At 38.4% G+C, this 18,854-nt stretch overlaps 1 protein-coding gene across 3 annotated transcripts; it reads right to left on the bottom strand.

Annotated features, from left to right (window-relative positions):
• Nucleotides 1-1,057: 1,057 nt before the first annotated feature.
• si:dkeyp-121d2.7 lies at nucleotides 1,058-17,938 on the bottom strand. Of its 3 annotated transcripts, none has more exons than XM_003199971.7 (5): nucleotides 17,274-17,938; nucleotides 16,992-17,113; nucleotides 13,668-13,764; nucleotides 9,448-9,689; nucleotides 1,058-2,211 (listed from the first exon to the last, which is right to left on the bottom strand). In XM_003199971.7, the coding sequence occupies exons 1-5, from the start codon at nucleotides 17,569-17,571 to the stop codon at nucleotides 1,579-1,581; spliced, it is 1,392 nt and encodes a 463-aa protein (XP_003200019.1). In that variant the 5' UTR covers nucleotides 17,572-17,938; the 3' UTR covers nucleotides 1,058-1,578. The 3 variants fall into 3 exon arrangements, 2 of the variants coding, with proteins under 2 accessions (XP_003200019.1, XP_073778416.1); XM_073922315.1 differs by lacking the exon at nucleotides 1,058-2,211 and adding an exon at nucleotides 4,844-5,104; XR_012390006.1 differs by lacking the exon at nucleotides 1,058-2,211 and adding an exon at nucleotides 8,380-8,745 and having other exon boundaries at nucleotides 8,884-9,689.
• Between the last annotated feature and the right edge of the window lie 916 nt (nucleotides 17,939-18,854).

Here is an 18,854-nt window from a genome sequence, read left to right on the forward strand (position 1 = left end):
AAAAGGAAACCTTCCCTTTTTTCTTCAAAATTCCAAAAGAATATATTTTGAAAAATGCTAACTATTAACTTGCATTGTAAAAAAATTAAAAAACAAATACTAAGTCAATAATTACAGAGTTCCAACATTCTTCAAAATATCTTTTTTTGCATTCAACAGAAAAAAAGAAACTCAACTAGACTTGAACATGTGGAGGGCGAGTAAATGATGACAGATATATATATTTCAGTGATCTATCCCTTTACAGGCAAGATTATCATAAACAATAAATATATATATATGTATATATATATATATATATATATATACACTATAAAATTATTTTGTTATTTATTATTTATTTCACCTAAAAATATTACATTTGCTCACTATTTACTGTCCCTCAAGTGCTTCCAAACATTTTGTGATTTTGTATTAAAAGGAAACTCATAAAGATATTTTGAAAAATGCTGAAAACCGGCAACCATTGACTCGCATTGTAAAAAAAACAAAAACAAAGTCAATAATTACAGAGTTCCAACATTCTTCAAAATATCTTCTTTCAACTCAAACAGGTTTGAACAAGTGGAGAGCGAGTAAATGATGAAATATATTTCAGTTATCTATTCTTTTAAAGGGATAGTTCACCCCAAAATGTAAATTTACTAACCATTTACTTACTAGTTCCAAACCTTTGAGATTCCTTTTTCTTCAAAAATAGAAGATATTTTGAAAAATGTTGAAAACCAGTAACCATTAACTTACATAGTGAAAAAAACAAATCCAAAATCAATAATTAGAGATTTTCAACATTCTTCAAAATATCTTCTTTTGCATTCAGCAGAAGAAAGGAGCTTAAACAGGTTTAAACAAGTTTTAAATAAGTGGAGGGCGAGTAAATGATGACGGATATATATATTTCAGTGATCTTTCCCTTCTCATAAACTATATATATATATATATATATATACACACACTCATATTTACGGGACAGTTCACCCAAAATATCATATTTGCTCACTATTTACTCTCCCTCAAGTGCTTCCAAACTTTTTGTGATTTTAAAGAAACAGGAAAATTATAAAGAAGATCTTTATAAAAATGCTGAAAACAGGTAACCATCGACTTTAATTGTAAAAAAAAAAAAATAACTAAAACAGATTTCCAACATTCTTCAAACTATCTTCTTTTGCATTTAATAGAAGAAAGAATCTCAAACAGGTTTGAACAAGTGAAGGATGAGAATATGGATGTGCTGATGGAAGGACAGAATAATGACAGAATTATCATTTTAGGGTGAACTGCCCCTTTAAGCTTGTGCTATATATGGTCTCAGAGGAAGTATCTAATATTTATTGACCTCTACAGTGGACAAAAGTCCAATCTCGGGTCTGCTAAAATCAAAAATCACTTGCATCCTTGATGATTAGAGGGCGAGTATTTGACTCCTGTAGTAGGAAAAACAAATACTAAATCAATAATTACAGTTCCAACATTCTTCAAAATATCCTCTTTTGCATTCAACAGAAGAAACTCAAACATGTTTAGAACGAGTGAAGGATGAGTAAATGAGTGTTCGGTTTTGTGTGAACTGCCCCTTTAAACATTAAATACACACTGATGCTGCTTGAGCTGCTCGCTATCGCTGAACGTCTGGTTGCACTGAGCGCAGTGCTGTGTGTTTTGCAGTGTGTGTTTCAGCATCGCATCTCCAATGTGGATGTGCTGATGGCGTTTCAGATACTCCACGCGACTGAAGCGTTTCCCACAAGCCTCGCACTCGTACGGCCGCTCCCCCGTGTGTATGCGCTGGTGTCTCTCCAGATTCCCCAGCCGGCTGAAGCTGCGTCCACACTGCGGGCACCTGTGCGGACGCTCACCTGTGTGCACCAGCTGATGGCGCTCTAGTGATCGTGAGTGTGTGAAGCGTTTCCCGCAGAGTTCGCAGTGATGCGGCTGATCTCCCGTCTGGACGCATTCGTGGCTCTTGAGGCTCCAGGCGTGACCGAACGCTCTCCCGCAGGCGGAGCACTGATAGGGACGCTCTTCAGCCGCGGGACACGAGTGTTTGATGAGGTCGGATGAAGATGTGAAACCACTGCCGCAGCGCACACAGAAATGCATCATGTCTGCGCTCTCTGCTCCCGACTCCTCCCCTTCTTCTTTGGTCGCAGGGGCTGATGGGAGTTGTAGTTCTGCAGGGTCTCGGCTATGTGACGAGGAGGACATGGCCTGTCGATAAGGATCGAAGTTTGAAGTCAGAATTATTAATTAAATTTTCAAATATTCCCCAAATGATGTTTAACAGAGCAAGGAATTTTTCGCAGTGTTTATAAAATAAAAATCGCTTTCATAAATATTTCGTGTGTAAATAACGTATCTATAGTTCTAAAAACGTAAAGGAAAACGGAACATCCACGTAATTTATGAGGGTACAGCTCCAAAATCTGCGATTAGAACAGACAAAGATACAACATTTTCTTTGTCTATGACTGATAAATTTACGATGGGTGTACTTTACAAACACGAAATACAGTTTCACCACGGACACGACGACCTGACTACGAGTACGAATCAAACAGCAACACTCCACTGTCAAATTGATGTCACTGATGCCACAGGCATTAATAAACAAGCAAGAGCCATCGATCACAACGGTGCGCTTAATTAACAAACGTCATGTTATAGTTAAACACCGTTAAGTAATTCACTGAGAAATTTTGCGCTCGCTGCCTGTAACGTTTACTTGCATTCCCGGGTAAAAAAAAAGTGCACTAAAATGCACTTTATTTAAGTATACTTAGTACACTTTTCAGTAATGTACTAAAAGTGCTCTATTTTCGCACACAAACTTTGTACTTAATGTACTGATAGATAGTATTAAGTATATGTTAAAATAAACTAAATACCATCTAAGGGTGCTTTCACACCTGTGAATCGATTCAGTTGTTCCGAAACAAAGATTAAAATTGTAACATTGTTGCTCTTTGCTGTTGGAGCGGTTCGCTTTCACACTGCAAAGTTTCTAATCGGACCAAAAGAGCTAAAACAAGTCACGTGCGGGGAAACTCTCCTTACATTGGTCAGAGTGTCAGGGTTTATTTTGCAGCGTCCCGCTCAGCTGTCAGGAGAGGTGGTGGTTTGGTGGTGATTGACAGGGTGTGCGCGCGTGACGTGTCTGAGGAGAGACGCGGTGGGGAGGGGTGAGAAGGGTGCGCGACGATGCCTATTTGACGACTGGGAGAGAGACGCAAGATTACCGGGAGATCATCACTCGTTTGCGGGCATCTGGAGACTCGCGAAACTTCCCGCCCTACTCATAATTCTCTCTTCATATAGCCGTAAGCCTATTACATATCCATAAAACACTGTGATATAACCGCGCTCGGATCGGATCGCTTTCTCACTGCAATCGAACCGCTCCAGGGTTCGTTTCAATCGAGCCGAGACCACCTCACTCAAGCGATCTCGGAGCGATTACTTTGGCGCGGAACAGAGCGCGATTGCCCTGTTCACATATGCCAATCGAACCGCGCTAACTGGGCAAACGAGACACGTTCCGAAACAAAAGTGTAGGTGTGAAAGCACCCTAAGTGTACTCAACGGTGCTATTTTGAGACACCCTGAAATTGAACTAAAATGTGCGTTTAACAAACTATATCTGTATTTTAAAAAACATATTTAGTTACAACTAGAAATGCACTTGAACCCTAATTTTAAACATTTAAATATATTTATGACTAATTTAAAGTATAATAGTAATATATTAAAAGAATATACAAATTGTAAAAAAAAAGTGTGCTAAATACTGTATTAAAAGTGCTCTATTTCCCCAAACTAATTTTGTATTTTAATGTACTAAAAATTTGTATTAAGTACATTTTAAGATAAACTTAAGTACATCTAATGCCTAGTTCACACTAGAGGATTTTAAGCCTGATTTGAGCCCGATTTGGAAGTTAACGAGCTCGCCGACAGATCGGGCTGTGATCGGGAAGAAATCTGCGGGTGTTTGGCGCTCGCCGCTCTTTATGTGTGAACTACTGAGCAACGCATCAACGAGGCTCGCTGACGCGTCGCCGACACCTCGCAGACGCAAATCCAACATTCAGCATGCTAAATATTCCGGAGCAGTCGGCCGACTCAACCCCACGTGTGGTCAGATGTAGTGACGAGCTGCAGCCAATGAGAGAGCATATCAGCATAAGCTGAATGGCTGTGTGTTCAGGAGCTCAGCAGAAACATCTGTGATTGGTCAGAATGGGCATCAGTGCACTCGCTTCATTCTGCGTTAACACAGACATGAGAGTAGGCTATATTAACAGTGGCACTAGAATTCTGTAACTATTAGAATTACCATACTGCTCATTCTGACCGTTCTCATATGAAACGCCATATTGTCACAACATATTTACATTCAAAGCTATTATTGAGATATTAAAATTAAGCTTTGAATGTCTGGCATCATATTTAATGACACCATTACCCTAAAAATATAATATTTTTTTGGTAATCCAGCCTATAAATATGTAGTTAAGATACTAAAACACTTAAAGGCTTGGCTTTCATTTTCACTTTCAAACAGGAGCTATTTAACAGCACAGAATATGCTGTTTTGAAAGATATCTGAAGTAAATTGATGTTTTTGCCATCAGAAAGTTTTGTTTATGTTAGCAGGAAGTTGCCAGGCAAGAAAATGCACACATATTTAAAGTCACAGTGAAAAGTATCAGACATGCATGCAGTCATGTTGACCAATATGGTAATTTAAGGCAGAAATGCTCAGTTCTTTACTGTTTTGTAATAAAAAAAAAAAACAATGTCAGAAAGAAATACACTAATAGTTAGAAAACGGCAGGGTGTTATAAATATTTTAGTTTTATTTCAAAGAGTTATAAAATTCCAAAAATTAAAAACTCTGTGTATCTATCCACTCAAACCTTGCAGATGAGTGATTAATCCGCTCATAAATCAGCTGATTTGACGATGTTTTTAAATGCTTTCTCCAAAGCTTGAAACGCTGTCAGTGATGTCATCAGCACACAAACAGCCAATAGTGTTCAGCTTTTTTCTGAAGACTCCTCCCTCAAAATTTCATTGGTTGTGGTTTGGTAGCTTGAATGGGCTGATGGGGAATGAGATGTTGTCAGATCACGTAGTGTGAACACCACAGAGATTAAAAGACACAAAGTCAAGTCATGTAGTGTGAACAGCACAGCGATCTGCTGATGTTTAAAATCCTGTAGTGTGAACTAGGCTTAAGTGAAGCTAATCTAAAATGTGCTTTTAACATACTAAATATTTATTTAAAGAATATATTTTGAAGGGATCCCAGGTGAAAAAAAAAAATAATTAAATGCAATCAAAATACACTTAAATACCCGCAAATACTTTTTTAGTACATTGTTATTTTTTGTGTTAAATAAAAGTTTGATGGTTTTACACTATAAATATACTAATTAAAAGTATGTTTATACTTCAGTAGGACTTTAGTACACTTGACAAAAGTATACTAAATACCAGTAATACTTAAATAAATTTTAAGTGTACTACAATAAAGTACACTACAGAAAAAACATCCAAAAGAGTTTTATTCTGTAACGTTAACTTACATTATGCTAGCTCACTATCCTCGGCCTATTCTTAATTTGGATTCTGTAAAATGTCCAAGAAACGCAGCGAAAATGGACTTTATTAAGTCTCAACCTTAATTACAGCTCCAGACGAACATTTCTCAAAGAGGTAAAACAAAAATCGTGTGGGAGCTCGAGTGCCCAGCAATCGCATCGTTGTGATTGATGGCTCTCGCTTGTTTATTAATGCCTGTGACAGCGGTGACGTAATTTTGCCAGTGGACTATTGCTTTTTGATTCGTACTCGTAATCAGGTCGTCGTCTCCATGGTGAAACTGTATTTCAACATGTGAAGGGGTCGGGGGTGATCTGATCGATGGCTTTGTGGTCGGGGGTGACCGTTGTGATTGATGGTTCTCGCTTGTTTATTAATGCCTGTGACAGTGCTGACGTAATTTTGACAGTGGAGTGTCGTTTTTTGATTCGTACTCGTAATCAGGTTGTCGTATATGTGGTAAAACTGTATTTCAACATGTGAAAGGCGTAGGGCTAAGGGGAAGGGCTAGATAGCCCTATAAATGGAGATTTTTCAGGACTACACTCAAAACCAAAGGGTAAGAAAATTTTCCAGAGTACACCATCGACAACGGCAGCATGGCTGCACACGGAAGTAAGGAGATGCACAAATTATTATTTTTTTGTCATTATTATCATTTAGTATTATCGTTATGATAACTTAATATATCCCTTCAGTGATTTCCTGAAGATAAATACCAAAAAAAATAACACAACTGGAATAACTACAGCAGTCGCCATCATCTGATCTCATATGAAGCAAGAGATCACGATAACCGTCACGCTACTAAGAAGTTAAGCTACTTGTAGTGACGCTACTGCCCAGCACTGTGCAATTTTAAATAAACGTGCTGTTGAGAAAATAAATGCATCTTTTAACTTTTTGATGATTATTTTCTCATTCATTTACAAATATCGTAACATATTGTGGATGCTTTTTCGTGATATATCGCAGAATCGCTGATATCGTGATTTTGCAATATTGGGGGCAAAATATCGTGATATTATCCAATCCAATATTATCATGAATTAACCAATGATTCACACCCCTATTATACAATGACGTGCTTAATTACCCTAATCTGCCTAATTAACCTAGTTAACCCTTTAAATGTCACTTCAGCTCAATTAGGTTAATTAGGCAAGTTAGGATAAGTAGGCAAGTCATTGTATAATAAGGGTGCGAATCCCTAGTTAATTCACAATACAATAATAATACGGAAAATTTCAGCGACACTCCACTGTCAAAATGACGTCACCGATGCCACAGGCATTAATAAACAAGCAAGAGCCATCGATCACAACGTTGCGCTTAATTAACAAACGTCATGTTATAGTTAAACACCGTTAAGTGATTCACTGAGAAATTCTGCGCTCGCTGCCTGTAACGTTAACTTACATTATGCTGGCTCACTATCCTCTGCCCATTCTTGATTTTGATTGTGTAAAATGTCCAAGAAACACAAGGTTGAGACTTAATAAAGTCCATTTTCCCTAATTACAGCTCCAGACGAACATTTCTCAAAGAGGGAATAACAAAAATCGCTGTCGCCATCATCTGATCTCATTTGAAGCAAGAGATCACGATAACAGTCACGCTATTAAGAAGTTAAGCTACTTGTAGCGACGCTACTGCCTGCAATTTTCAATAAACGTGCTGTTAATAAAATAAATGCATCTTATAACTTTTTGATGCATTATCTTCTTATTCATTTACAAATATCGTAACATATTGTGGATGCTTTTTTTTATATATATTGCAGAATCGCTGATATCGTGATATTGCAATATTGGGGGCAAAATATCGTGATTATCGTATCGTGAATTAACCAGTGATTCACACCTAATTACCCTAACCTGCCTAAATAACCTAGTTAAGCCTTTAAATGTCACTTTACAGGGCTCAACAATAAGGACTGCCCAATGGCCCAGGGCCAGCGTAAGAGACGCTTGGGACAGTAGAGAGGATCATTACTGGCCTGATTGGGACAGTGCTGCCTTGTCACTTAAATTTAATTTGTCTGCGACTATTTGTCAATTGCGTGCATTTTAAGTTTGTGCTTTTAAGTCTTTAAACACTACCTTCTCTGTGATGTCGTAAACACCATATTGCCTTTCAATTCCTCTCATCTGATTGGATGTTTTGAGCATGCTAATTTTTTCCGTAACCTGGTAACAACCAGTACAGCGAAAAGATAGCAACATGGCGGCAACATCAAATTATTAGGCTAAAAGAAAATATCTGTTTCTAACGTCTTGGAAGCAGACATTTACGTGTAAACAACACAACAAAAAAATTAAGTGATGTTTTACACAGTTTGCTTTAAGTTTGACAAGTCAGCCACCTTTTGTTAAATAATTTCAAACCGCAATGAAATACCTCCACATTTTTCTCTGCTCTTTTTGTGCGCATAACACTTTTACTAACATGTTTTTAAGTATTGAAATTCTAGATTCACAGACTTCATTTTTGACACATTATTTAAAATATGCGGCTAAAAAATAGCTATTAACTTCCTTTTTTTAGGTGGGGCGACTGAAAATTTTGGCAGGGCAAGTAAAAATCTGAACCACTGGCCCGATCAGACCAGTAGAAAAAGTCCTTAGCGTTGAACCCTGCTTTAGCTTAATTAGGTTAATTAGGCAAGTTAGGGTAAGTAGGCAAGTCATTGTATAGAAGTCATTTGTTTCATAGAGTTCAGTATAGGCAAGATTACGGTACTTGGCGCTGAAGATTTTTCTTTTTCTTTTCATGCTTCTAGCGAGGTAAGGGGTTCGTTTACGAGTTAGAATTGTTTTGTTATATTTATTCCTTCACTAGTGTCCCTTTACTCTTGAGTTCTCCTAATTTTGTTTGACACTTTGTTTAATTTGTTACTTTATTATGATTGTAAATATTTTTCTTATTGTGTGTATGTATATATATGTAAATATATATATAAAATTGGGCATTACTCTTTCACTTTTTTGTACATTAAATCACTTTCGTTGGCAGTTTTGTTGTTGTTTGTGTCTTTAACTTTAACCCTTCACTTGTGAAAGTACCACACCTTTTAAATGTTATTACTTTTACCCTAGACCAGGGATGGGCAAACTTGATCCTCGAGGGCCGGTGTCCCTGCAGAGTTTTGTTCCAACACTAGTCAAACACACCTGAACAAACTAATCAGTGTCTTCAAGATCATTTGAACTCTATAGGGAGGTCTGTTTGGATAGGGTTGGAGCTAAACTGTGCAGGACACCGGCCCTCCAGGACCGAGATTGCCCCCCCCCTGCCCTAGACTAACATCAGAGAGGTTGTAACAACTAGTTTATTCTGGAGACCAAAAGTGTGAAAAGCCAGCTCCTGGACGGCCGCAGCTCTGCACAGTTTAGCTTCAACCCTGCTTCAACACACACTTACCTGTAGATTTAAAACAAGCCTGAAGGACTCAATTAGTTTGATCAGCTGTGTTTAAGTTGGGTTGAAACTAAACTGTGCAAATCTGCGGTCCTCCAGTGACTGGCTTTGACACCTTTAATATAGACAACCCAAAAAAAATATTGCTTAAGAGAGCTAACCTTGACCTTTAAAAAGCTTTTTTTTAATGAAAATTCCTTTTATTCTAGCCGAAATAAAACAAATAAGACTTTCTCCAGAAGAAAAAATATTATAAGAAATACTATGAAAAATTCCTTCCTCTGTTAAACATCATTTGGGAAATATTTGAAGAATAGGGACTAATAAATCTGAAAATTAATACTTTCTTTAAGATTGTTTGCGCAATAAATACCAAATAATTTTGTGATATATTTTTAAGCCCGTATCGCCCGTCCCTACCTGTTGAGAGCTGCACAACCCATCCAGACCTATAAACCCCACGCCTTCGGATCCGCACGGCTCCAGCGATGGGCTGCCCAGGCCAGACTCTGCCTCTTCTCGCTCGCGCTCCGCTTTAAGAGCCGTCTCCAGTCCGCTCAGCTCATCTCCTCCACTCAGGGGCTGCTCTGAATGGGCCGCTTTATTGTCCCAGCGTTCAGCAACAGAGGATTCAGGAGCAGCAGAGGCAGGGCCCATTTCTCCTGCACACACAAACAGATAAACTAATCACTTACACGTTAAATTACACATGAAATCAAAACAAAGCATATTGATTTGGTTAGCTCACATTGCTAGTTTTGCAGTGAACAACTCATCTGTGCATGTTATTTAGAGAGAAAAAAATAGTTTGTCCTTGTAATCTTTAAGCAAAGAGCATAGAATCACCAAGAGGTGAACCTCTAGTGCAATTTCGTAAACAGCCACTAGATGGCGCGGCGGCCATTTTGGAATGAAAACTCCAATAGAGTGGAGGAACTATGACGTCAATTTGTATGCAAAAACCCGGAAGCGAGTTAGCATTTTAGCACTTCCGGTTCCCTCGTCCCAAAGTCAATGGGTTTTTTGCATGGGGTTTCAGTAAAATTGCTTAAATAAGGTCCGTGGCAAACACAAATTCAAGATACTTTGACGTTTTGTTCTACGACATAAAACACATCAGTTACAGCACACTCTTGGATTTTTAAATAAGTTATGCTTCTTTAAAAAGACGGTTGCTATCAAGTTGCTAAATGGGACTACAGGCGGTGTCGGAGACATTATACGTCATCGAGCTTGCGAGTGATACACTTATTTAAATATGTCTTATGATAATACTATATAGGCAGATTTATACACGCAGTTTTATAACTTTTGGAACAACCGTAAAGCAAAACAAATGTAATTCCCATGTAAAAACGATTTAAAAGGCACATAGGTCTATGTGTTTTTGTGTATTTATTTGTTTATAATATATAGCGTGGATTATAATATAATAAACAGAGAGATTAACTCTTTGTCATGGACGTTATTTCTAAAATTAAGCTTGATAAGTCGTCTGTAGCAGGGTGGGGCTGACGTCACAGACGAGCGCCCCGAGGGCTCTGTAGTCCGTTTATAGTCTAATGTTAGCTTTTCAACTCTTGCGTTTGCATTTAAGATCCAAAAGTGCTCCAAGTTGTATTTTCGTGTGAGGATTATCCGGCTGGACAAAACGTGTAAGTGTAATGAACTGTGTTTGAACACAGAGCTTATTATTTGCAATCAAAGCCTATGGGAAAATCCTATAGGGAATTTAACGAGGGAACCAGTTTTATGCTAGCAGCCGATTAGCCTACAAAGTGACGTCATAGTTCCTCCACTCTATAGAACAACAGCATATTATAAGTCTGTAAAATAAACTATTAAAAGTGCTGATGATTGTCATAGTAAGTGTTGTATTGTCATCTTTCAGGTTGTATCTCAGCTTCAATGCGCTTTTTAAATAAATAAAGCAGCTGCTTGCCATCGCGACAGCAATAAGATCCAATGGACAGCCGACTGCTTTCACTCCAAAATGAAGAAATCCTGGGCTGCTGCAATGGAACGTTCTATTGAGTGTTGCCTCTTGGCCATTGTAAGCTCTTTGCTTTAAGCTAAATCTGTAAATTCACTTCCTGTTTGTTTTCAGTTAAATCTTCAACTAAACAGCTGTTTGAGGTATTGGGCGGGGCTAACATACTTAACCCGCCCCTCCAGCTGTGATAACTAACAGAAATGCTGAGGAGGAGGAGTCTGTTAGGTTGTAATAACTCTCCCCAAACCCTTTTCCAGATCTTTCTGAATGAAACGCCAACTTTACTACATCCAATCAGCTCGCCGTAGAAAAAACAAGCTACGCCCACTGTTTTCTCATTTAATATTTTATTTCACAATAAAAAAAAAGGCACAGCTTCTGGCTGATATACTCAAGCATTTTTGTTATTAAACATTTAACACATATTTCTACAATCTTGGTACAGCTATTTTCAGGGATTTTTTAGGTTTGAGGCAAATACTCACTCTTTCACTCACAACAGGGGTCACCAAACTTGTTCCTGGAGGGCCGGTGTCCTACAGATTTTAGCTCCAACCGTAATCAAACGCACCTAAACAACTTATTCAAGGTCTTAATAGGTATACTTGAAACACCCAGGCAGGTGTGTTGAGGCAAGGTAGAGCTAAACCCCGCAGGGACAGCGGCCCTCCAGGACCGAAATTGGTCGGTGATCCCTGAATTAGAGTATAGATACAAATGTAAGTTAAAATCTTTAATTATAAATTAAAATGTATATGTTTAAGTATCAGAATGTGGTTTTTTTGCATGTACTGAGAAATTGGTGCATGTGGTAGTGTTTTTGATGTTGCAAAAAAGTGATTATAATGAATCAAAATCTCAAAATCATAATCTTTTGCATTTAATATATAAAAGGACAAAATGTGGTTATGTTGAGAAAAACAGAACTGAAACAGGTTACAGTTTTGAAAAGTGTATGATTTTTAAGAAGTTTCGCCATCTGCCAGTAAAAGTGGAAAAAATTTCATATATTTTATGGCCGTGTAACTTTTTTAAAGTTAAGGTTTTGGAGTGGGTAAGACCAGGGGCAGACTGGGACAAAAATCAGCCCTGGCAATGTAGCCACACCAGCCCACATTACCCCACCGACACAGCCCAATCTACGGGCACGCACATTCACTACTTGGTGTACAGATGGTGAAATAATATAAGCAGTACAATAATAGATAGTTAAACATTTAATGTATGTGACTGAAACAAAAACAACCCATTTAAAACAAATTTCTACATGCAATCATTTAATTCATTTTCTTTTTGGATTAGTCCCTTTATTAATCTGGGATAGCCACAGCAGAATAAACCGGCAACTTATCCAGCATATGTTTTATGCAGCGGATACCCTCCAAGCTGAAACCCATCACTGGGAAACCCCTACACAAATACATGCACTACAGACAATTAGGCCAACCCAATTCACCTATAGCACATGTGTTTGGACTTGTGAGGGAAACCGGGAGGAAACCCATGCGAACATGCAAACTCCACACAGAAACACCAACTGACCCAGCCGAGGCTCGAATCATCTACCTTTTTGCTGTATGGCGACAGTGCCCTTTCGCGACTATTTCAGTTAATTTTATGCATTTGGTAGCGTCTGATTTTAGAGCAATTTTTAACTTTCTCTGAGCTTTTTGGCATCGCCTTTCCTTTTTTACGGTCCATCTCTGACAGTTAGCTTGTGTTGCACTTATTGGTCGTTTGACATTCTTGCCAGATTTTGATTACGTCCACGTAACCTCTGATTGGGTCGGCCCATCATGAAACCAGCCGGCCACTGCCAATTGGGCCAATGCTTAACATTTATTATTATTATTACTATTTTTATCATCATCATCATCATAATATTCACATCTTGCAAGAGATAAAAGCTGCCTGCATGTAAAAACTATTTTTTAAAAATTATTAAAAAATAGCATACTGGCCCACATTTTAAAAAAATGGTTCGGCCCTTCTGGCATTTGCCAAAATTGCCAGATGGCCAGTCCGCCCCTGGGTAAGACTACCACTAAGGCTGCTAATATTCTATTAATATCTGGTAAAATACACTCACAGGCCACTTTATTAGGTACACCTTACTAATACCAGGTTGGACTCCATTTTTCGCTTCAGAACTGCCTTAATCCTTCATGGTAGAGATTCAACAAGCTACTAGAAATATTCCTCAGAGATTTTGCTCCATATTGACATGATAGCATCACAGATGCTGCAGATTTGTCGGCCGCACATCCATGATGATGAGTGTATATTTACAATATAAATAAAATGCATTTAAACTGATTTATTACTCTAAAGCCTAAACTTAACTATTATACTGCAGAAACATTTTATGATTCATTTTAAGTCTAGGAGTCTTTAATGCACCCTTGAAGAATAAAAGCAAAATTTAAGGTAAATGAAAGAAAAAAACTAAATTAGTCAAATCATCTGTTTGCATGTGCAATGCAAGACAAAAAAAATATTTTTGTTTCACAGAAAACAGTTTTTAATTAAAATTTAAAAGTGGAACAAATTTAAACAACGCCTTTTAACAAAGCATTCTTGTTCATGCCAGCAATCAGAAAAAGCAAATGAATAGCTGTTTAGCTGAACAAAGCGATGCAGTGCTCACCGTGGGTGGGACTGGAGGAGGGAGCAGTGCTTTCACTCGGGTTCATCTGCAGAGCCTCCTGCAACAGCCTCAGGGAGTCCGATCTGTAACCCTCCACCTTTATCCATCAGCCCACAGAAGCAAAAACATGAGCAAGGTGTGAGAAATTCCCTTCGCCAAAAACAATGCATTGCTTTCAAGCAGATGTTAACCATTTAAGGAGTAACCTTGAGTTACGTACAAGCAGTTCATTTATTATCTTGCTATGCAATGAAGGAGCTTTGGGTTAGCCTGTCAAGTGTTTTCCTCTGTATTAAAATTGCATCAAATGTAGATGTAAATGTAGTGTAAAAGAAGATCTATTATGCCCATTTTATCAAGACGTAAAGTCTCTAATGTCCCGAGAGTGTGTATGTGAAGTTACAGCTCAAAATACCACACAAACAATGTTTTAGAACTCTTTAAACCTGCTCCTTTTTGGCTTTGATCCTAATTATGCTGTTTTGGTGGCTGTCACCTTTGTGCAATTTTCAAAAGAGGGCGGAGCTACAAATGCCTGTGTGTCAGCATAGTGGCAGATTCAAAACAGAGGTCCGTTCTTCGTACCTCGCTTAAATGATCCAAGATGATTTGGCAGATCCTGGATCTGTTAATCTTGATAACTGATCTCTGGCTAATTTGGTTCTTCAAACAAGTTTGTGAATCAGATTAAAATGTCTGGATGAACTGATCTGAGATTGCTTTGTGTGTTGTGAAGGAATGATCTATCAATCCTCAAAATCATGATCAGCAATGCGTAATGACATCATCTGATTAATATTCAGTTATCCATGTGAGCTAAATTACATAAGATTTGCAGTAAACGGTTTGTTAAATATGATACGCAACAACTTTACACTTTGTTGTGGGCTGCATGCTTGGATCTTTCATGCGTCAAGAGCAGTTTAATTAGTTTTACAGTTAGAGCGGATTTTTCTTATTATAGTAGCCACAGTAGTATCATTGTAGCCGTTTTATTAATCGGTGTAATGAATAACTGGATGTTTACAAAAGCATTTTGATATTGGTAAAGGCGTCTGCAACTTTTCTGAAGCATCAAATCACGTCTATTATTATACACAAATTGTACTAAAGCGATCTATAAAGTTCATATCAATAGGTTTTCTCTTTGCACCAGCAGGTGGCAGTCTTTGTACTTTCATTTCGGGGTTCAGATTGCATAAATTTTAATAATATAATGTTATTTACTTTATTAATAACTATAACTTTTATCCAAAGCGACTTATATCCAGAGCGAGATATATATATATATATATATATATATATATATATATATATATATATATATATATATATATATATATAGCTAAAAAATATTTACTATTTTCCCAAGTGTATATAACTACTACTGTAAGAAAACATCAGAATTCGGTACATACTTTCTGTATTATCTTTGCTTGAACTGAGCCGATCTAATCCTGTTTATATGAATTGAACCTGCTCCCGACCAGGTTTGAGCTACCAGAACTGTTGCTATGACAACAACTCTCACATTAGTTTTGAAGAACGAAACAATCCTGGATCATGTCAAATCGCCAATAACCAAATCCAGCTAACGGAGTAATCCACGTACGAAGAACGGACCCCAGGACTAATGTTATCTGTGTGAAAAACAAAATTCAGTTTTATGCGATATTGAAACGAATATATTTCTTAGGGGGGGCTAATAATACTGATCTTAAAATTGTTTTAAAAATTAAAACTGCTTTTATTCCAGCTAAACTAAACTACATAAGACATTCTCCAAAATATATACAGTTGAAATCAGAAGTTTACACACAGTGTATAAAAAGGCACATAACCATTTAAAAAAAAAGTCAGATGTTAATGTGACTAAACTTTTTCTCTTTTAGGTAAGTTAGGATTATCAAATGTGTTTCTGTTATGCTTAATAGCAGAATAATGAGAGATATTTTTGAGAAATTGTTATAACCTTTCTTGAAAGTCAAGTTGACATACAATAAGATTATTCTGCCTCTGAAAAAGCCCAGATGATGGTGTCAAGCTTTTGGAAGTTTCTGATTGGCTAATTGACAACATTTGAGTTAATTAGAGGCACAACTGTAGAATAGTATTTAAGGAAAACCTCAAACACACTGCTTCCTTGTGTGACAACATGGGAAAATCAACAAGCCAGAATCAACAAAAAAGCAGATTACAATTTGCTAAATTACACTGGGAAAAAAGACTAATTCTTGGAGACGTGTCCTGTGCTCTGATGGAGCTAATATTGAACTGTTTGGCCATAATGACCAGTGTTATATTTGGAGGACAAAGGGGAACGCTTACAAGCCTAGCAACACCATCCCAACTGTGAAGTATGGGGGCGGCAGCATCATGTTGTGGGGCTGTTTTGCTGCAGGAGGGACTGGTCCACTTCACAGCATAGATGGCATCATGAAGAAAGACCATTATGTAGAAATACTGAAGAAACATCTCAAGACATCAGCCAGGAAATTAAAACTTGGCCACAAATGGGTCTTCCAAACAGACCATGACCCGAAGCATACTGCCAAATTAGTTAAAATGTGCTTAAAGGACAACAGAGTGAATGTTTTGAAGAGATGATCCCAATGTTTCCACATTCCCGGACCAGGCCGTGGCAAACCACTGGCTTGCTTGGTTCTGGACTTGTAGAGCTGCACATTGATGGATTGGCTCTCTCAGCAGTGAATATAGTTTGGACTCTCAGCAATGAATATTAAACCACACTGAACTGAACTAAACTGAACTTAAACCCTGAAAACTGGTCTGACACGGTTTTAATTCACTATGATCTTCTATGTGAAGCTGCTCTGACACCATCTACATTGTAAAAGCGCTATAGAAATAAAGATGAATTGAATTGAATACCCTGGAGTTTTCGTGCCGTTGAAAACAAAGAGTTTTAAAAACACTGAAGAAGTTGTTTAAAATGCTGGTACTGTTGTCAGTGTAGATGAGGATAACGGAGGTGTGACTGCTGACACTGAAAAAAAATGTTCATTGGATTTACTACATTATTATGGTAGGTGGTTGCTAACAATTTATATGGGCTGAATTTTAACAAACAAATTAAGTTGAAGACATTTATTTTGTTTAAATCCAGCTGATATAAATAGTTTGCAACCACTTACCTTAAATACCACTTAGTAAATCCAATGATTTTTTTCAGTGATGACCTTCTGTGTAGATTTCCATCCATCAAAATCTACTTTGAAGCACTGTTTAGTCGATGTTTCTTCACCCTCTCTCTGTCTCCTCCACTCCCTGCAGATGTTTCCTCGCATATGATTGGCTACTCACCTCCTCTTTAATGCTGGCCACCTCCTTCATCTCCTCCTCCACATCCTCTCCTCCTCCAGTGTTGAGACGGGCACGAAACCCTCCTCCAGCCCGCTCCTCCCACGCTCCCCCCGGCTTGCCTCCTGAGAAACAGACGGGAGGGGGAAGGAGGAGAGGAGAACAGGAGGGGGAGGGAGGAATGCAAAAGGAGGAGGAGAGGAAGGAGAAAGAAACATGAGAACTGAGGAGCAGGTCGCCATGATGGTTCTCGATAAAACAGCAGCATCACCCGCTGGATCTTACTTTGGAGATCCGCTTTGCGCGCTTTACGCACGGCGGTGTCCTCCGCGCCGAGCAGCCCCGCCGCGCGCCGACCGGCCGCCCAGCCCATGCCGTATTTGCGCTCATTCCTCAGTTTATTCTCAGTCAACCTCAGTCTCAATTTAAGAGCTTCGTTCTCTTTTCTGTTCAGGGAGATTTCCACCAGGTAGTCGTTGACTGTGTCCTGGAAGAGTTTGGTGATCTCGCACACTGACGCGCGGACCAGACTGTCCATAACCGCGGTCAGGTGCGCTTGGAAGGTTTTAACCGACTCCGCCATGGTTTCACAACTATTCACGTATAATAAATAAAGTTATGACTAACAAAATCCCCGTTTTTACGCCATATATGTCAGCAATGGTCAGACTTCATATTTAATATGCACGCTTCGCTATTACACCGAGTAAAATATACACAAATAATCTGACATCACCGACTGTCACCCAACTTTGTAGCGCTCAGCCAGTGGAGTGAAGCCCGTTCTTCTGTCCGCTGTCTTTAAGATCGCAGAAAGAGAGCCTTTAGAGGATGATATTCCACCTCAGGTGGTCTCGTAAATGTGGTCGTAGTTTAGAAAAGATTCTCGCTGATGTTTTACAGGTGCGTTATCACAATTCCACCGAGTCTCGACCACCCCTCTCAACTCTAGAGGTTTTAATTCTCGCCTACAATATTATTTCCGGATGTCGCGTTCTGCGCATGCGCAGGAGCTACCGTAATTACTCGAACATAACTGTCAAGGTGTTAACTGGTTAGCATGGGGTTTGGTTTAAATGCAAATACTGAATACAAAACAAAAAAAAGTACTATAATGTCATATCAATAATATGTGTTTGCTGTTTTCATGTGAAGTCTGCTGTTGTGATGCTTATTGTAACACAATTTGAGCTGCATAACTTGTTAGAAATGTGCTACACTACAAATATAAATTTTCCTTAAACTTAGTCCCTTTATTTATGAGGGATCACCACAGCGGAATGAACCGCCAACGTATCCAGCATATATTTTACATAGTAGATACCCCTGCAGCCCCAACCCATCACTGGGAAACACCCATACACACTCATTCACACCCATACACTACGGCCAATTTAGTTTATGCAATTCCCCTATAGTGCAATTCCCCTATAGCGCATGTGTTTGGACTGTGGGGGAAACCGGAGCACCCGGAGGAAACCCACACCAATACGGGGAGAACATGCAAACTCCATACAGAAATGCTAACCGACCCAGCTAGGACTCGAACCAGCGACCTTCTTGCTGTGAGGCGACATGCAGTGCTAACCACTGAGCCACCATGCCACCCACTAAAAATATATTTATTATAATAACGTAGTTTCAGGAGCTGATGAAAATAAATGTAATTAATTAATAAGCGTAACACTATATACGTAGCATATGTATGTATGTGTTAGCCATCTTGTTAATTTAATCGTAACGTATAACATATGTATATATATATTCGTTCATTTTCTTTTCAGCTTAGTCCCTTTATTAATCAGTGGTCGCCACAGCGGAATAAACTGCCAACTAATCCAGCATACGTTTTACGCAGCGGATGCC

Source organism: Danio rerio, chromosome 14 (genome assembly GCF_049306965.1).
Source record: "Danio rerio strain Tuebingen ecotype United States chromosome 14, GRCz12tu, whole genome shotgun sequence".
In the NCBI taxonomy this organism is placed as follows: domain Eukaryota; kingdom Metazoa; phylum Chordata; class Actinopteri; order Cypriniformes; family Danionidae; genus Danio; species Danio rerio.